The sequence below is a fragment of the Daldinia caldariorum genome, assembly GCF_022478825.1.
Source record: "Daldinia caldariorum strain CBS 122874 unplaced genomic scaffold F4812scaffold_15, whole genome shotgun sequence".
NCBI classification, from domain to species: Eukaryota; Fungi; Ascomycota; class Sordariomycetes; order Xylariales; family Hypoxylaceae; genus Daldinia; species Daldinia caldariorum.
The window spans coordinates 118265-134752 of NW_025953051.1; the positions used below are offsets into that span (position 1 = coordinate 118265).

A 16488-nucleotide genomic window follows, 5' to 3' on the forward strand; every position below is an offset into this window, starting at 1 on the left:
CCATCACCCCAGACCATCCCCCACTGCCAGACTGCTTGGATCCCTTTTACACGCTTTTTATTTAAACTGGGATTCTCCCTTTCCCTAATTGATATTAAAGTCCCTTTTTGCTTTTTCTTTTCTTTTTCTTTGCTTCTCTTGTCTATTCCTCTCTAGTTGCGGATAGTGAATCTGGAATTCTATCACGTAGACTCCACATTATCACGGTCCATCAATTCTCGTCACCATGGCCTCTACCGAATTACACCAGGCTCCTACAGCCGAGAAGGAGATCGGAAGCGCCGCCACCACCGGCTCAAATGTCAATGGCGCATCTACTACCCAGCGTTACGACTATGGCGGCAATCCGCTCTTCCACGCCCATTCCGGTCCTGATGCTAGACTCCCTGCCTTCGGTGGTGAGTTCCAACCAGGTTTATACAAGCCTATCGAACACCGCAAGTTCGCCAACCCTGCGCCTCTCGGTCTCTGTGCTTTCGCCTTAACGACGTTTGTTCTGTCACTTGTCAACGTCAACGCGCGCGATGTTGCCGCCCCGAACATCGCTTTGACGCTCGCATATGGATATGGCGGTCTCGTACAACTGCTGGCTGGCATGTGGTAAGTAATACTATATTGCGATGGCATGGGAAGCTCCATGTCTCGCTATTCTACGACGTCGCCTGCTAATTTATTATAAAGGGAGATGGCTATAGGCAACACTTTTGGTGCCACGGCCCTATCGTCGTTCGGTGGCTTCTGGATTTCCTACGCTATCGCCCTCACCCCGGGCTTTCAGACTTTCGACAAGTACACAGAGGCCGAGGAAGCATCGGTACTTGGGTTTTTCTTGACGGGATGGTTCATATTCACCTTCATCTTGCTCTTGTGTACCCTGCGTTCTACTGTCATGTTCTTCCTCCTATTCTTTACCCTCGACCTCGCGTTCCTTATGTTAGCCTGCTCAGAATTCGCAAAGTCCAACGGCGCGCTCGGTGCGGGTAAAAAGTTGACACAGGCGGGTGGTGGATTCGGTCTGTTGGCCGCATTCCTTGCCTGGTACAACGCATTCGCCGGTATTGCCGACTCAAGGTACGTGTCCCATTATACCATACTCCGATGTAAAAGTACGACTAATCTTGTTGCAGCAACTCCTTCTTTATTATCCCCGTTTTTCATTTCCCTTGGTCCGAAAAGGGACGCCAGGCGCGCGCCATTAAGAACGAACGTGAGACGGTTTAATCCAAGACGAAAAGCTCAATAACAGTTTTGAATGATATTCCATTGGTTTGTGTAAAATGCGTTATGCATATAGTGTTAATAGTTAAGATTTAAAAGGGTTTATAATGTGATTATAAGATATATGGTATAAAGAATTGTGAGTAAAATTAAATATTATTAATTAAAAAAGAAAATTTATTAGATCTTTTTATATTTAATTAAAGTTTATTAATATATATTATATTTTTTACATTTATTTTTTATTTTTTATACTTGCATATATTTTTTTAAAAAAAAATTATTTTAAAAGGTTAATTAAATAAAATTAATTAAATATAATATAATATTAAATTTAAAATAAGTTTTTATTTTTATTAATAAATTAATAATGTTATTAAAAAAATAAAAATAAAAATAAATAAATTAATAAATAATTAAATATAAGTTTATTATATATTATTACGTAATTTATACATTTATAATTAAAATTTTTATTATTACATTTAAATTTAATATTTTAAAGTTTTTTTTATTTAATTTTATTAAATTATTAAATTATTTTTTAATTAATATTAATTTTAACAATAAAATAAAAATTTTAAATTTTAAAAATATTATTATAATAATAATATTATATATTTTTATATATTTACTTATTTTTTATATAAATTTAAATTATTAAATATAATTGTTTTCGCATTTTTAAAATACATGTATTTATTATTTATTAAAAAGTTAATATATTATAACCTTATATATATTATAAAAAAAACTTTTTCTTAACGTTTTATAAAATATTTTAAGCTTTATTTATAAAAAAAAATATATGTATAAACTTTAAAATAATTAAATTATATTTTTTAAATAATAATAAAATAATTTTAAAATTTTATATAATTAAAATTAATTATATATTATTATTAAACTTTTAAGTATTTAATTTATTTTAAATAAAATTATAAAAATTACGTATTATTTATTACATAAAGTTATTTTATTAAAAATAAATTAATAATTTTAAAAAAATAAATTACGTATATTTTAAACACCGTAAAATTAAAAATAAGTAATTATAAAAAAAAATAATATTAAAAATAATTAAATAATAATTAAAAGTGATTTTTTAAATAAATATTATTAAATGTTTTAACGTTATAATATTTGTAAAAATATAAATTATAATTTAAAAATATATTAAATTAAAATAAAAACTTTTAATAATAAAATTTAATTAAAAAATCATATTTATAAAAATAATACTTTTTATAAAAAATATATAAAAGATTAATTTAATATTTAATGGTTTTATAACATGGGTACGTACCTCGTGATAGTACGTACTTAATAAAAAAAAGTATTTATATACTTTAAATTATATAAAAATAAGTTTTCTTTCGTCCTTTTTTAATTTACTTTTTTTCTTTAAATATTAATAATATATTAATTTTACTTTATTATTAATTACTTTTATTATTATTTATTTTTATATTACGTATATATTTATTAATATTAATTAATATTATTAAAAATTTAATAATATAAATTAATGAAATTAAAAAAATTATTATTATAATAATATATATAATATTAATATATTTTTTTATTTAATAAATATATTTATTATTTATAACGGATTATTAATTTATTTTATTATTTATTATAATTTAAATTTATTATTATTATTATTATTAATTAATTTTTTATTTTTTATTTAATTTTCTTATTTTATAATACTTTAATTAAAAAACTTAATGTAACGAACTTACACTTAAGTTTGTTAAAGTGGAATAACTAGGGTCTTAATTTTAAGTAAATAGTAATAATACGGGTTAAATGTTAATATAACGTTATAAATATTCGTTAAAAAAGCTTAAAGTTTTTTTTCTTATATAGGTTAAATATAAAATTTAAATTAATAATTAAGAAAATATAAATAAATGATTAAATATATATTAACTTTTATAATTTTAATTATCTTTTTTATTTTTTAAGGGTATTATAATGTAATTAATTTAATTAATTTAGTTAAATTAATTAAATTAATGGCCATAATTAAAGTTTACTTATTGTTATTTAAGATTTTATTTTTATTGCTTAAATTAATATGTTTTTAGTAAATATTGGTTCGTAATATTATTTTCCTTTTTTTATATTTTTTACCTTTAAAGATTTTTAATTTAATAAATTCCCTTATTTTATTTTCTTATTTTATTAAATTAATTTAATTTAATAATATTAGGATGTGTTTTTAAGTTGTTTATTAAGGCTTATTGTTTAAATTAATGTTAGGTTTTTAAAGTTTATGCTGTTTATATTAAAACTTTTAGTTTTTCCAAAATATTTTATTCGAATTGTAATTATTTTAAGGAAATATTATATTTCTTTATGGTTAATCTTTTATTTTATAATTATTATGTCCGACGAATAAATTATATTAGTTATTTTATTTTTAAGTTTTTTTATTTAAAAGAAAAACGTAATAAAGTTAAAAATAAGTTAATTAAGTTAAATAAAGAGTTTCGGAAATATTAAAAAAAGATATTATTTTTTTATATTATTTAAGGTATTAAAAGAATATTGTTAAGGATAAGACTTTTTATATTTTTTAATATAAAAAAGAGTTAAATTATTTAAAGCGTAAAAAAGAAGGTGCAACTTAAAATACCTTTAATTATATTAATCCATTTAACCCCTTTAACTTTTTTAAAGGTAACCCTAATAAAGCTACCTTTTAAGATAATTTTAACTTAAATTTAAATCCATTTTTATTTATAAGCGATTAAGATTTTCTTAATAAAATCCCTTAATAAGTTCTTAAACGTTTTTAAGGTATTTAATTAATTCTTATATATATATTTTTTTAATAAGTAATTTTTTTATTTTATTAAATATTTAATTTAATTTAATTTTTAAATAATTTTAAATTTAAAATTTTCTTAACCTTATATTTTTAATCGGTTTCAATATTTAAGATGGTTTATATCGATGTATTTTTTAAGGTTAATTTTAATAATAAAATATAAAAAATTAAATATAATTTCATTTTTAATAATAATAATAATTTATAATTAATTTTTAAAATAACTTTTTTAATTTTAAAAAGCTTAAGTTTCTTATAATCCAACTTTTCATTTAGTCTTTTAATTTTAATGTTTCGTTATAATAAATAAACTTTATCTCCCTTTTTGAAAATTAGTTTTTTAATCTTATATTAATCGTTATACCTTTTTATTCTTTTTTATAAAAACTTAAGCTTATTTATTAAGTACTTTTATATAATAATAACTTATTCCGTTATAGCTTTTACTTTAAATATAAGTGCTTCTTTTATATTAATTAATTTTATTATAATAAAATCGTATTTAATATTTATTTTAAATAAAAATATTTTTATATTTTCGTTTATAAAATTATTATATACAATTTTTACTTATAATAATAACTTTACCCAATTATTTTATATTTTATTAATATATATGTAAAAATATTATTTTAATATTTAATTTAATTACTTTATTTATTTATTTATTTAGGAATAATATATTGTAAATAACTTCTGTTTAACGCTTATTTTTTCTATTAAACTAATTTAGAATTTTAATGTAAATAGTTTATCTTTATTTAAAATAATTTATTTTAATAATCCGTATTTATTAATTATATATTTAAAAAAAAGTATATATTAAGTTTTCTATTATATTAAACTTTTTATATAATATAAAATATCTATATTTAATTAACTTATTAATTACTACTTATATGTTATTATATAATATATTAATTACAAGTTCTTTTAATAATGGTAATTTAATAATAAAATTTTATACAATAATTTTCCAAACTTTATCTAAAATTTCTATGAGTTATATAAGTCCGTATAACTTATATTTAGCTGCCTTTATTTTATTATACATATTACAATTATTAATTACTTTTTTAACTACCTTGGATAAGCTAAGGAAGTTATAATCCTTAATGATTTATTACATAATTTAAAAGATTCCTTAATGTTCGTATAATAGGTATTTATGGTATTTTTTAACGAACTTATATTATAAAGCCTTAAGTACATATACCTTTTTTAAATAAGTAATTATGCCTTTTTCGGTTTTGGTTTTTATAAGTAATTCTTTAATAAATATAGCTATTTTAATGTATATTATTTATATATTATCTTTTTTTATAAAATATAATGTTAATAAAATAAGTGCTTTTTATTTGTTTAATATAAATATTACTTTTTCCTTTATTATATTTTTTATGTTAATACCATTAAGTTTATTAAACATATTTACTTATATATTAGCTTTTCTTACGATATAAACTATTTTAAAGTTAAAATTGTTAAAGTACTTTATTTATTTTTAGATTTTAAGTTAAAGTTTTTAAATAATTATTAATATTTAAAAATTATTATAATTTAAAAGTATTATAATTAGTTTTTTAATTTCATTAAGTTAATATTTCCATTTTTCAAATATTATAATAATAATAAATAATTCTTTATTATAAGTTTAATATTTTATTTAAATTCCTTTAAAGGTCTTTAATAAATAAACCATTAAGTGCTATATCCTATTATCTTTAAATTGTTTTAATATTATATTTATGATTATGTTAAATTTATTTTAATTAATTTGGCCTTAGTAATCTTATTATTAAATTATTAATAATAATTTTCTATATTTTTTTTTAAAAAATTTAATTTGTTTTTAACGTTTATTAACAAGCTCTTTTCTTTCTTTATATGGTAACTATAATAAAATCTATAATTTTACTAAAGCTTTTTATTAATTATTTATTATAATTAGTAAAATTGTAAAATTATTATATAATAATAATATTATTTAATGTTAATTAATTTTATATTATTATAATTTTTAAATCTTATATTTTAATTTATCTAAATGTGATAATATATTTTAAGTAATTAATTTTTTATATATAAAATTTATTTTTCTTTAAGTTTATTAATAAGTTAGCTTTATGTAAAGCTTTTAATATTTTATCCATATATTTTTTATATTAGTTAAGATTTTCGGAAAAAATTAATATATTATTTAAATAAATAAAAACCGTTTTTCTAAAAAATTTCTATAATATAATTTCAATTATTCCTTAAAATATTATTAACGCATTTATAAGTCTAAATAGTATGATCAAATATTTATAATGATTAAAAAAGGTTTATATTACTATTTTCCATTTCTTTTCTTTAACTATTTAAATTAAGTAAAAAGCTTTTTTAAAGTCTAATATTATAAACTATTTTATGTTTTTTATTATTTCTATTAAATTATTAATATTAAGTAAAGGATAACCGTTTTACTTAATGATAAAATTGAGATATTAATAATTATATACATTTTTATATATAATATTTTTATTTTTATTAAATTTTAATATTTTATCTTTATTTTTCTTAAATATTAAAAAAAATAGACTTCTTATTAATAAATTTAATTTCTGTATATATTTTTTCTCAAATTTTCGTTTAATGATTTTAATTAATGTTTTTTATTCGTTTATATTTAATAAATATACTTTATTTAATTTAAATAATTATCCTTCTTTTAGATTTATTTTGTGGTTATAAAGTTTATAATTTAAAACTTTTATATTTATATTCGGTTTTTCGGTAAATAATTTTAGGTATTTCTTTTAATATTTTTTGAATATATTAACTAATTTATTATATATTACCTTAATTTTTCCTTTAATTACTTTTTATTATTTTATTTCTTTAATTAATTTTATAAATTATAATATATATAAAAGTATTATTTTATAAGCTTTTTCAAAGGCTATAAACACGTACTTATTTACTGCTGTATTAGGTTTATTTAAGTTAGCCTTTTTCTAATGCTTAAATTTGTAACTTTTCGTACTTAATTTTAAAGATAGTTACTTAATCGTATTTCTCTGCTAATTTATTTTCGAATTATTAATTTTTAATTAAAGTTTTCTTAAAATTATATTATATTAGATATTAAAAGAAATTAACTATTCTTTTTATTAAATCCGGATAAAAAAATTCATAATTTTTTACTTAATCCATTTTTTATTATATTTAATTAATTGTTTATTAATTACTAATTTTTAATATAATAATTCTTTTTTTTAATAATTAATTTAATATTTATTAATTATATTAAATTATATAATGTTTATTAAATATTTATAGTTAATTAAGGTTTAGAAACTTTAATTTTTTTATTTAATAATTATATATAAATGATTATTAATTGCTTAAACTGCGTTAAAATTCCTTAAGGTATTTTCTTTTTTTAAATTTTTATCCTTAAATTAATCTTATTATTTTTTAATAAAATTTAATAAAGTTTCATTAAGTACTTTTATATTTTTATATTTTTCCATATATTTTTTAAGGTTATAAATTTATGGATTATATATACTTAATATTAATATTAATTGCAATTTTCCTATATTCTTTTTTAATAAGTGCATTCTTTAGGTTTATTATTAATAAAGAATATAATATTAATAATTACATTATTTATTCAAATATTTCCTAAGGAAATTAGTTTAAATTTAATTTTGATTTTATTAATATCTTTATATTTATATATAAGTAAATATTCTTTTATTAATTTAAGTTAAAAGCTTATATTTTTTTTAATTAAATTATATATATAATAATAGTTATTAATGTAAAAAATTTAAAATATTTTATTATATTATTTATATTATGGGTTTTATTGAAAATTATATATATATATATATTTTTGGCTTAAGATTAGGTGTTTTGGTTTTAAAGATAAAAATCCATCCTTTTTAATCTAATAATTGTTCGTTAATAATTTCCCGCAAAAAATACATTATCCTTAGGATATTAGTATTTACTGCCCTTAAGTTAGCTTTAATTGTTAGTACATTTTTTCCTTATTCTTAGAAATAATTGTTAATAGTAGTTATTATAAATTTTAATCTTATATTTACAATTTCCTACTTATATATTTCCTTAATAAGTAAGAATTACTATATTTTTAATTTTTATAATTAAATTAAGTTAAGGATTAAAAGGATTAACATTATTTAGTTATTTATTAAAAATATATAAAATTTTTAATTTTTTTATTTCTCTTTTTTAATAATCCTTTTTTAAATATAAATTGTATTACTTTTTTTAAGGTATTTTAAATTGGGATTAAATAATTTAAAGCTATATCTTTTTTTATTTATTATTTGTATTTATATATTGTTAGGTTCGTAAAATAACTATTTGTTAACGGTTTAAAATATTATAATATTTTATTTTTTTATTAATTCTTAAATTTAATAGATTTATTTTTTAAAAGATTATTCTTTATTTAAGTTTTTTTTTATAATATATTTATGTTAATAATACTTAAAATTCTTTATTTAAAATTTTTTTTATAATTTTTTTTAGTAGTTATTTATCTTAAAGATAATTATAGTAAATTTTAATGTAATTAAGTATATTTTACGGGTAATTTTTGTTTATATTTTATTTGCGTTCGATATTAGTAAATAATAAACGTTATTATATTATAAACTAAGGCTTTTGTTTTTTTTATTAAGATATTGTGAGCAGTTTTATTAATTATATTTTATAAAATTAGGTTATTAATAACAATATTATAAGGTAATATAATTTTTAATGTTTTAAGCAAATTAAATATTAAATGCTTTTAATGATATTGCTTTTACTATTTTAAGTTTTAATTGTTTTTCGGGTATTTTAGGTTATTTTTAAGGCGCTTTATAATTCTTAAATATATGGTCTATTTTATTATAATTATAATATTTAATTTTGGTTATATTTTTTTTAAGTTTTTTTATTTTAACGGCGTTAAGGCTTATCTTTTTAAGTTCTTTTTTAATATAAGTATAAATAATCTTTTTAATTCTTTTTTTTAGAACTTTTTATATGATCTTTTATCATAGATAATGGTTCGTTTAATATATTTATTAATATATTTAAGTTTTTTTTTTAAGATTTTATTTTTTATTTATATTATTAATCTTTTATAAAAATAATTAAATTAAGCATTTTTAAGGAGCCAAGTTACTATTACTAAACGCTTAAATTTAATGGCGTATTTTAAGGTTTTTTTAATTTATTTAAGGTTTTAAATAACCTTATAAGTATTTTCTTTTTTAAGTAGGTTTTTAAATATTAATTATATTTTATTTTTAAAATTTACGTATTTATTAAAAATATATTTAAATTTTTTTATCTCTTTTTAGGTTTTATTTAAATAATTATTTAAAATAAGTTAAAACTATATAAAAGTATCTTTTTTAAGGTGTTAATAAATTGTTAAAACCTTATATTTATTTTTAATAAAGTTAATTTAAAAGAAGGTTAAGTAAAGTTTAGCTGCGTTAAGCTAATCCTTAATATTAATAATGCTATTGTACTTAAATAGCGGAAAGGATTTAAATCTTTTATCGGATAGTAAAGGGACTGTTAAATTTTGTTATATAAAATATGGGTTAAGCTTATTATTATTATTTTCTTTTACTTATTTACTTTTAATTAATTCTTTATATAAGTTAGTTAATTTATTTTTAAGTTCTTTATATATATTATATATTATCTTTATATTTACCTTTAAATTTTTTAAATTATTTTTATAATTATTCTTATTATTTCCCTTATTTTTATTTTTATTTTTAATTGCTTTTTTTTTTCCTTTTATTAATAATTTTAGTAATTTCTTTTACCTTTTTCTTAAACCTAAATAATCTTACTTAGGACTTAATTTCTGTTAGAACTATATTATTAATTAATCTTAAGATATAATTAAAAGATGGTATATTAAGTTTGTAACGACTTTTTATTTAATTAATTTTTATTAAAAGTTAGGTTTTAAAGGATTTATTTAAGGAATATTTTAAGATAAATAAGTTATAAGTGGTTTGTATAAATAAAGGAATATTATTATTAAAACTGGTACTTATACCATATTTAACCAGTAATAATATTAATTAAAAAGCTATTAAAATATAACGAATTTATATTTAAATCTATTAAAATATAATAATTAAGATTTTAATTTTAAATAAATAATAATAATATAGGTTAAATATTAATATAATATTGCAAATGTTTGTTAAAAAAGCTTAAAATCTTTCTTTTTATATAAATTAAATATAAGATTTAAATTAATAATTAAAGAAATATAAATAAATAATTAAATATATATTAATTTTTATAATTTTAATTATCTTTTTTATTCCTTTTAAAGGTATTATAATGTAATTAATTTAAGTGATTTAGTTAATTTGGTCAAATTAATTAAATTAATTAAATCATATGAGATTAATGGTTATAACCGAGGTTTACCCGTTGTTATTTAAGACCCCGTTCTTATTACTTAAACTAATATATTTTTAATAAATGTTAATTCGTAACACTTAATTAAAATAAAAAATATAAATAAATTGTAAATTTTAATAAAATATATTTTTAATCGAATAATTTTTATTTAGTATTTTAATTATATAATTATAAAATAAAAATTAATTAATTTTTAAACGATTATTTTTAAGTAAAAAGTAATTTAAACATTATTAATATTAGTAAATTTAAAAATTATTAATATAAACGTATTATATGTTTAAATATTTAAGGAAATAATAAATAAATATTAAAACTAATTTCGAAAATTTATAATAATAAACTTTTTAAATATATTAAAATTATTATAATTAATGTTTTAAATTACGTTAATATAATAAAGCATTTATATAAAGCAATATAATATTAATTACGCGGAAATATTTATTAACTTTATATTATTACGCAAATTATTAATGTGAAATTCGGACAAATTAAAAATAATTAAATGAAAATAATTTAATACGTTAAAGTGGAAAATATTAATATATAATATTAAATAAAGTTTTATTTATTTAAATATATAAGTATTTACACACATTTATATTACGTTATAATAGTAATTAATGGTTTATAACTTTTAAACGTTAATATATATAAAATAATATTTAATATAATTTATTACTTTAATTAAATAGTTTTTATTTTATTTGTAATATATATTATTAACTTTATAAGTAATAACGTAACCTTTTTTTACCTTTAATAACTTATTATTAATATTTTATATTTTGCTAATTGTTTAATTATAAAAACTGGTGATTTACCTTTTTTATTAAATGCTTAGCCCTTTTTATACTTTTTTTTCCCTTTTAATAAAATAATTAATTAAATTTTTAAATATTAATTACCTTTTTTCCCCTCCCTTTCCTTTTTTAAAAAATTATTATACTTTTTTAAATTACGCTTAATAATATTTATTTTAATAATTTAATGTATATAGTTTAATAAGGGTATAATTAAAGATATAATTTTATATATAAAAATGACTTAATATAAAAAGCACAGCTTAACCCGCTGGTCCCGGGAAATATCCTTAAACCTTTTAAACTGTTATTAAGTGGTTTATATATAATACCGGCGGTTTTATAAAATATTAAAAAAAAGTTAGCTTATTAAAAACTTTGCTTTTTCTTTTTAAATGGTTTTATTATTTATATAAATAAATAATTAATAAAATAATAATTATTATAATTTTTTTTAATATAAATTTTTAATAAAATATATTTATTAATTATTATTAGCTATTTTAAAAAAGCTTAAAATAATAAGAACAATTATATAAGAAAATTATATAATATATTTAAAAATAAATTCCGTTTTTTTAAATATTTATTATATAATTAAAATATAATAAATTTAATTTTATATAATATTTTTTATTATATTTATAAAAAAAGCAATTATTTATTTTCTTTATAATATACGTTAATTTAATATTTTATAAACATATATTTAATTATAAAATAATATTTTAATATTAAATAAAATAAAGTTTAATATTATTATAATTAAACTTTTATTACTTTTTTTAATATTAAAATAAAAAGTATTTTAAATTTTCTTTAATAAACTTTTATTATACTAAAAAATATTAAGTCCGGATTTTAAAAAGGAGTAATAATTTATTACGATGATATATTAAACTTATTAAATTATATTATAATTATAATATAATTTTTTTAAACTATTAATACAGTTTAAAAATTTAATAAGTAAATTTTATACATTTATTAAAACTTATAAAATAATAAAAAAAATAATAAAATTTATAATAAATAATAATAATAATAATAATAATAATAATAATAATAATAATATTTATTATATTAATTAAAAGTATTATTATAATAATAAAGGTAATAAATATAATATAAAATAATTTATTAAAATTTAAAAGCGCTAATATTAAATATATAATAATTAATTTATTAAATAATTAAAAAAAAAGTTTAAAAAAAATGGAAGATTAAATAAAGTTCTTTTAAAAAATTATATAATATTTTTAATAAATTATAAAGGATTTAAGGATTTGGATTTAAAATTCGAATATAAAAAAAGTAAAGTAATTAATTTAATATTAAATTTTAATAAAAATAATAACTTATATATTACCGCTATTTATTTATTTAATTAAATATTTTATTATTAAATTACCATTTTTCCTTACTTAAATAATATTAAATTTAATATTAGTTTTATTTTAAATTAATATATAAAGAATATTTTTAAGGGATTATATTAGATATAAAAGCTGCTCGTATATTTATAATTAAAAAGGGTTAATATTTAATATTTATTAAAAATATCCGAACAAATAATTTAAAATAAATAATATTTAATTTAATAATAAGTTATTAATAAAATTATTAAATTAAAGGTAAAACTTTTTAATAATTTAAATTTACTTTAAAAGATTTAATTATAAAATTTAATTATAAAATAACTATTAATATTATATATTTAAATAAAAAATTAGTTTTATACGTGATTAATACGGTTATAAGTTTTTAAATAACATAATTTATAAGACGTATTTTTATTAAAAAAATATAAAAAATGCTAAAAGAATATTAAATTAATATTTACTTTAACTTTTTTAAAGTTATTTTTTATAACGCAAGCATAAACTTTAATAACCTTAAGTTTTAAAATAAAATATAAATGGTAGAAATTATTTATTATTAAGTACTAATAAAAGCCTATTAATTTATTAGGAAAGTAAAGGGGTATTATAATTTCATTTATAAAGTCTATAAAATTATTACTAATAGTTGTGTAACATTAACATGTAAGCACTTTATTTTTAATAAAGTGCTTTATTGTTAATACTGGAAAAAAAAACAATATACCCACTATTATTTAATAAAACTTATAATTTAATTAATTTTAATATATAAAATTTAAATAAAAAATATTTATATATTTAGTTTAATAATATATTTAATAATAATATTTTTTTAAAAAAATTAATTTTTTATATAATAATATTATAAATTTATATTATTAACGGCTATTAATATAATTACGTAATGTATTAAAAAACATTATATAATTTTATAATGCATTTAATATTAAAAAATTAATTTTTTTAAAAAACATGAAATATAAAGTTTAATTTAATTTTTTTTTATTATAATATATTATAAATTAATTAAATAATATATTATTTTAAATATTTATATAAATTATTAACTTATAATTTATATTATATAAATTTAATTTTAATTTTTAATGTTTAATAATAATAAATAAAAAAATAAAAACTTATTAAAAATAAATATTTTTTAATTAATAAATAATAAATAATTTAAAAAATAATTAAGTATTTAAAAAAGTATTTATAATATTAAAAATACGGGTAATAATAATTATATTTATTTTTAATAATAATAAAATTAAATTTAAATTTAAATTTTATTAATAAATAATATAATATTATAAGGTAAATAAATCTAATATTTAGCGTGACAACTGTCGTGCGCACGTGCTATTAGCCTTATGGACAAAACTTTTGCAAGGGTTAACCGTACTAAGCTACATAAAAGCAAGGTGGGCAGCCGACCACATCTCGTGCCCTTATTGTTTTTTTTACCGAAGATATGCCGACTCTTACTTACAACTGGAAGCTATTAAGTACCCCCTTTCGACCCTCAACCTTCACAATTTCCTTCTATGGTGCATGTCATGTTTAGGCCTGATGAATGATTAGCGCTTGTATTAGGGAACAATCACCGAGAGCGAGAGTTGAACGACTCGTTTGCATTTATAAGTGCTGGACACTTACCCAACTTCCGGATCACAGTTGATCTACGTTCAAATAGACTGACATACCAGGGGGGGAGAATCTTGCACTTGAAGAGAGGTAATCTATAGAACTCCTACTTGAGAAGATGGCCTCGCAAGTCGGCGCTCTCATCTCGCGCCCTCCTCCTCTCTTCGCAGCAGCCACTATACTCCGTATCACCATGTCGCTATATGGCCTATGGCAAGATGCCAACTCGCCACTTAAGTACACCGACATAGACTATCTGGTGTTCACCGATGCCGCACGCTTCACCTTCGCGTCTGCATCCAAGTCGCCATATACTCGCGAGACCTATCGTTACACGCCTTTATTAGCCTGGCTTTTGTATCCCACCACATGGCCTGGTACCTTTTGGTTCTCGTTCGGAAAGGTGCTTTTCGCAGCGGCCGATCTACTAGCAGGATACTTGATCATCCGTATACTGCAGGGTCCGGCGTTGCGCATGTCTGAAGATCGCGCGTGCAGGTATGCAAGCATCTGGCTGCTAAACCCCATGGTGGCTACTATCAGCACAAGGGGTAGCTCAGAGGGTTTGTTAGGAGTGCTGGTTATGGCCCTGTTGTGGGCCGTATTGGAGAAGAGAGTTGGGTTTGCAGGCGTACTACTGGGTCTTGGTGTCCACTTCAAGATTTATCCCTTCATCTATGCGCCGGCTATCATGTGGTGGATGGATGCACAACGAATGGGCAGGAAACCGGATTTCCAGACACAGGCAGGGAAACCTGGCCAGGTTATAGCCTTTATCACGCCCGACCGCGTCTGGCTTGCAATTGTTAGCCTAACCACGTTTATAAGCTTGAATCTTGTCATGTACGCGCTCTATGGGATGCCATTTCTCACACATACCTTCCTCCATCACGTCACCCGCATCGATCACCGCCACAACTTCAGTCCATACAACATTATACTTTACCTTACCTCGGCTCACCCAAGCTCTACCCTGGTCAAGGTTGAATCGGTAGCGTTTTTACCACAGCTGGTCTTGTCAACGGTTTTTATTCCTATGGTTGGCGCGAAGAAGGACCTACCAACTACCATGTTGGCGCAGACTTTTGCCTTTGTCACATTTAACAAGGTCTGCACAAGCCAGGTACGGTTCATCTCTTAGATCTTTCGTTGTTCTATACCAAAAGTTCGCTTCCTGCTGTGGATATCCCCAGTGGATTATTTAATCGTGCAGTCGTAGATCCACCAAATGATATATATATATATATATATATACATATGCGTGTGTGTGCATAGCTAATACCCTCTAAACAGTACTTCCTCTGGTATATGGTTTTTTTACCCTTATATCTACCCAACTCTTCGTTTTTCCGCAACCCGCGTCTTGGCCTATCAGCACTTGGTCTCTGGGTTGCAACTCAGGGTCTATGGTTACAGCAAGCTTATAAACTTGAATTTCTCGGCATGAGTACATTTGTTCCTGGACTTTTGACGTCATCTTTGGCCTTCTTCTTGGTAAACTGCTGGGTTTTGGGAATTATCATCGGCGACCTGGATTATAGTCCAGAACATGCAAAGACCAGCTAAATATAGGGATGGTTGACAGCGCGGAAGATGAAGATGCGCGTATACCTGTAACTTATTGTACAAGTCTTGTTTTACTAAGTAGGAAGGGAAATGGAATCGGAGCCGGTAATTCACTTGGTTGATTTGGCATGGAAGATATAATATCATATAACCGTTATATTTAATGACACTTCGCAAGAAGAGAGCTGCTACTACTTGACTGATCTAGTCCATACGTACAAAAAGGAGAATGAGAGGCTAGTCTGTCAATGGACCGGCGCCTTTGACTCAGGGAGGGAGAGGAAGGATGTATGAAAAAACCATAGTTATTGCTATGCTCGCTTATGCTATTCTCTCGTCTCAATGGTCAGGTTACCTTAGGCACCTTTCATTTATTTACGCAATATATGGTATATTTCTGGTGGATGTATCATTTGAGGTTTTCGGCGTCTTCGATTCGGCCACAAGTGACCTCATCTCGTATAAATGCCCCAGAACTACAGTACACACACCACCTAGGGCTTCTGGGTCGCATTTACTAATTCAATTGTCATTAAACTTATCCACACGATACGCCCCT

The 16488-nt window shown here is 19.9% G+C and overlaps 2 protein-coding genes across 2 annotated transcripts; both read left to right on the forward strand.

The window, feature by feature from the left end:
• On the forward strand, positions 1-1452 carry F4812DRAFT_438217 (GPR1/FUN34/yaaH family-domain-containing protein). Its single transcript, XM_047934968.1, has 3 exons — positions 1-600; positions 682-1071; positions 1128-1452. The coding sequence occupies exons 1-3, from the start codon at positions 227-229 to the stop codon at positions 1219-1221; spliced, it is 858 nt and encodes a 285-aa protein (XP_047787613.1). The 5' UTR covers positions 1-226; the 3' UTR covers positions 1222-1452.
• Positions 1453-14168: 12716 nt separating this feature from the next.
• Positions 14169-16341, forward strand: F4812DRAFT_438219 (glycosyltransferase family 50 protein). The gene is made up of 2 exons (XM_047934969.1): positions 14169-15486; positions 15657-16341. Exons 1-2 carry the CDS (start codon positions 14482-14484, stop codon positions 15927-15929), a joined length of 1278 nt encoding a protein of 425 aa, XP_047787614.1. The 5' UTR covers positions 14169-14481; the 3' UTR covers positions 15930-16341.
• The last annotated feature ends 147 nt before the right edge of the window (positions 16342-16488 follow it).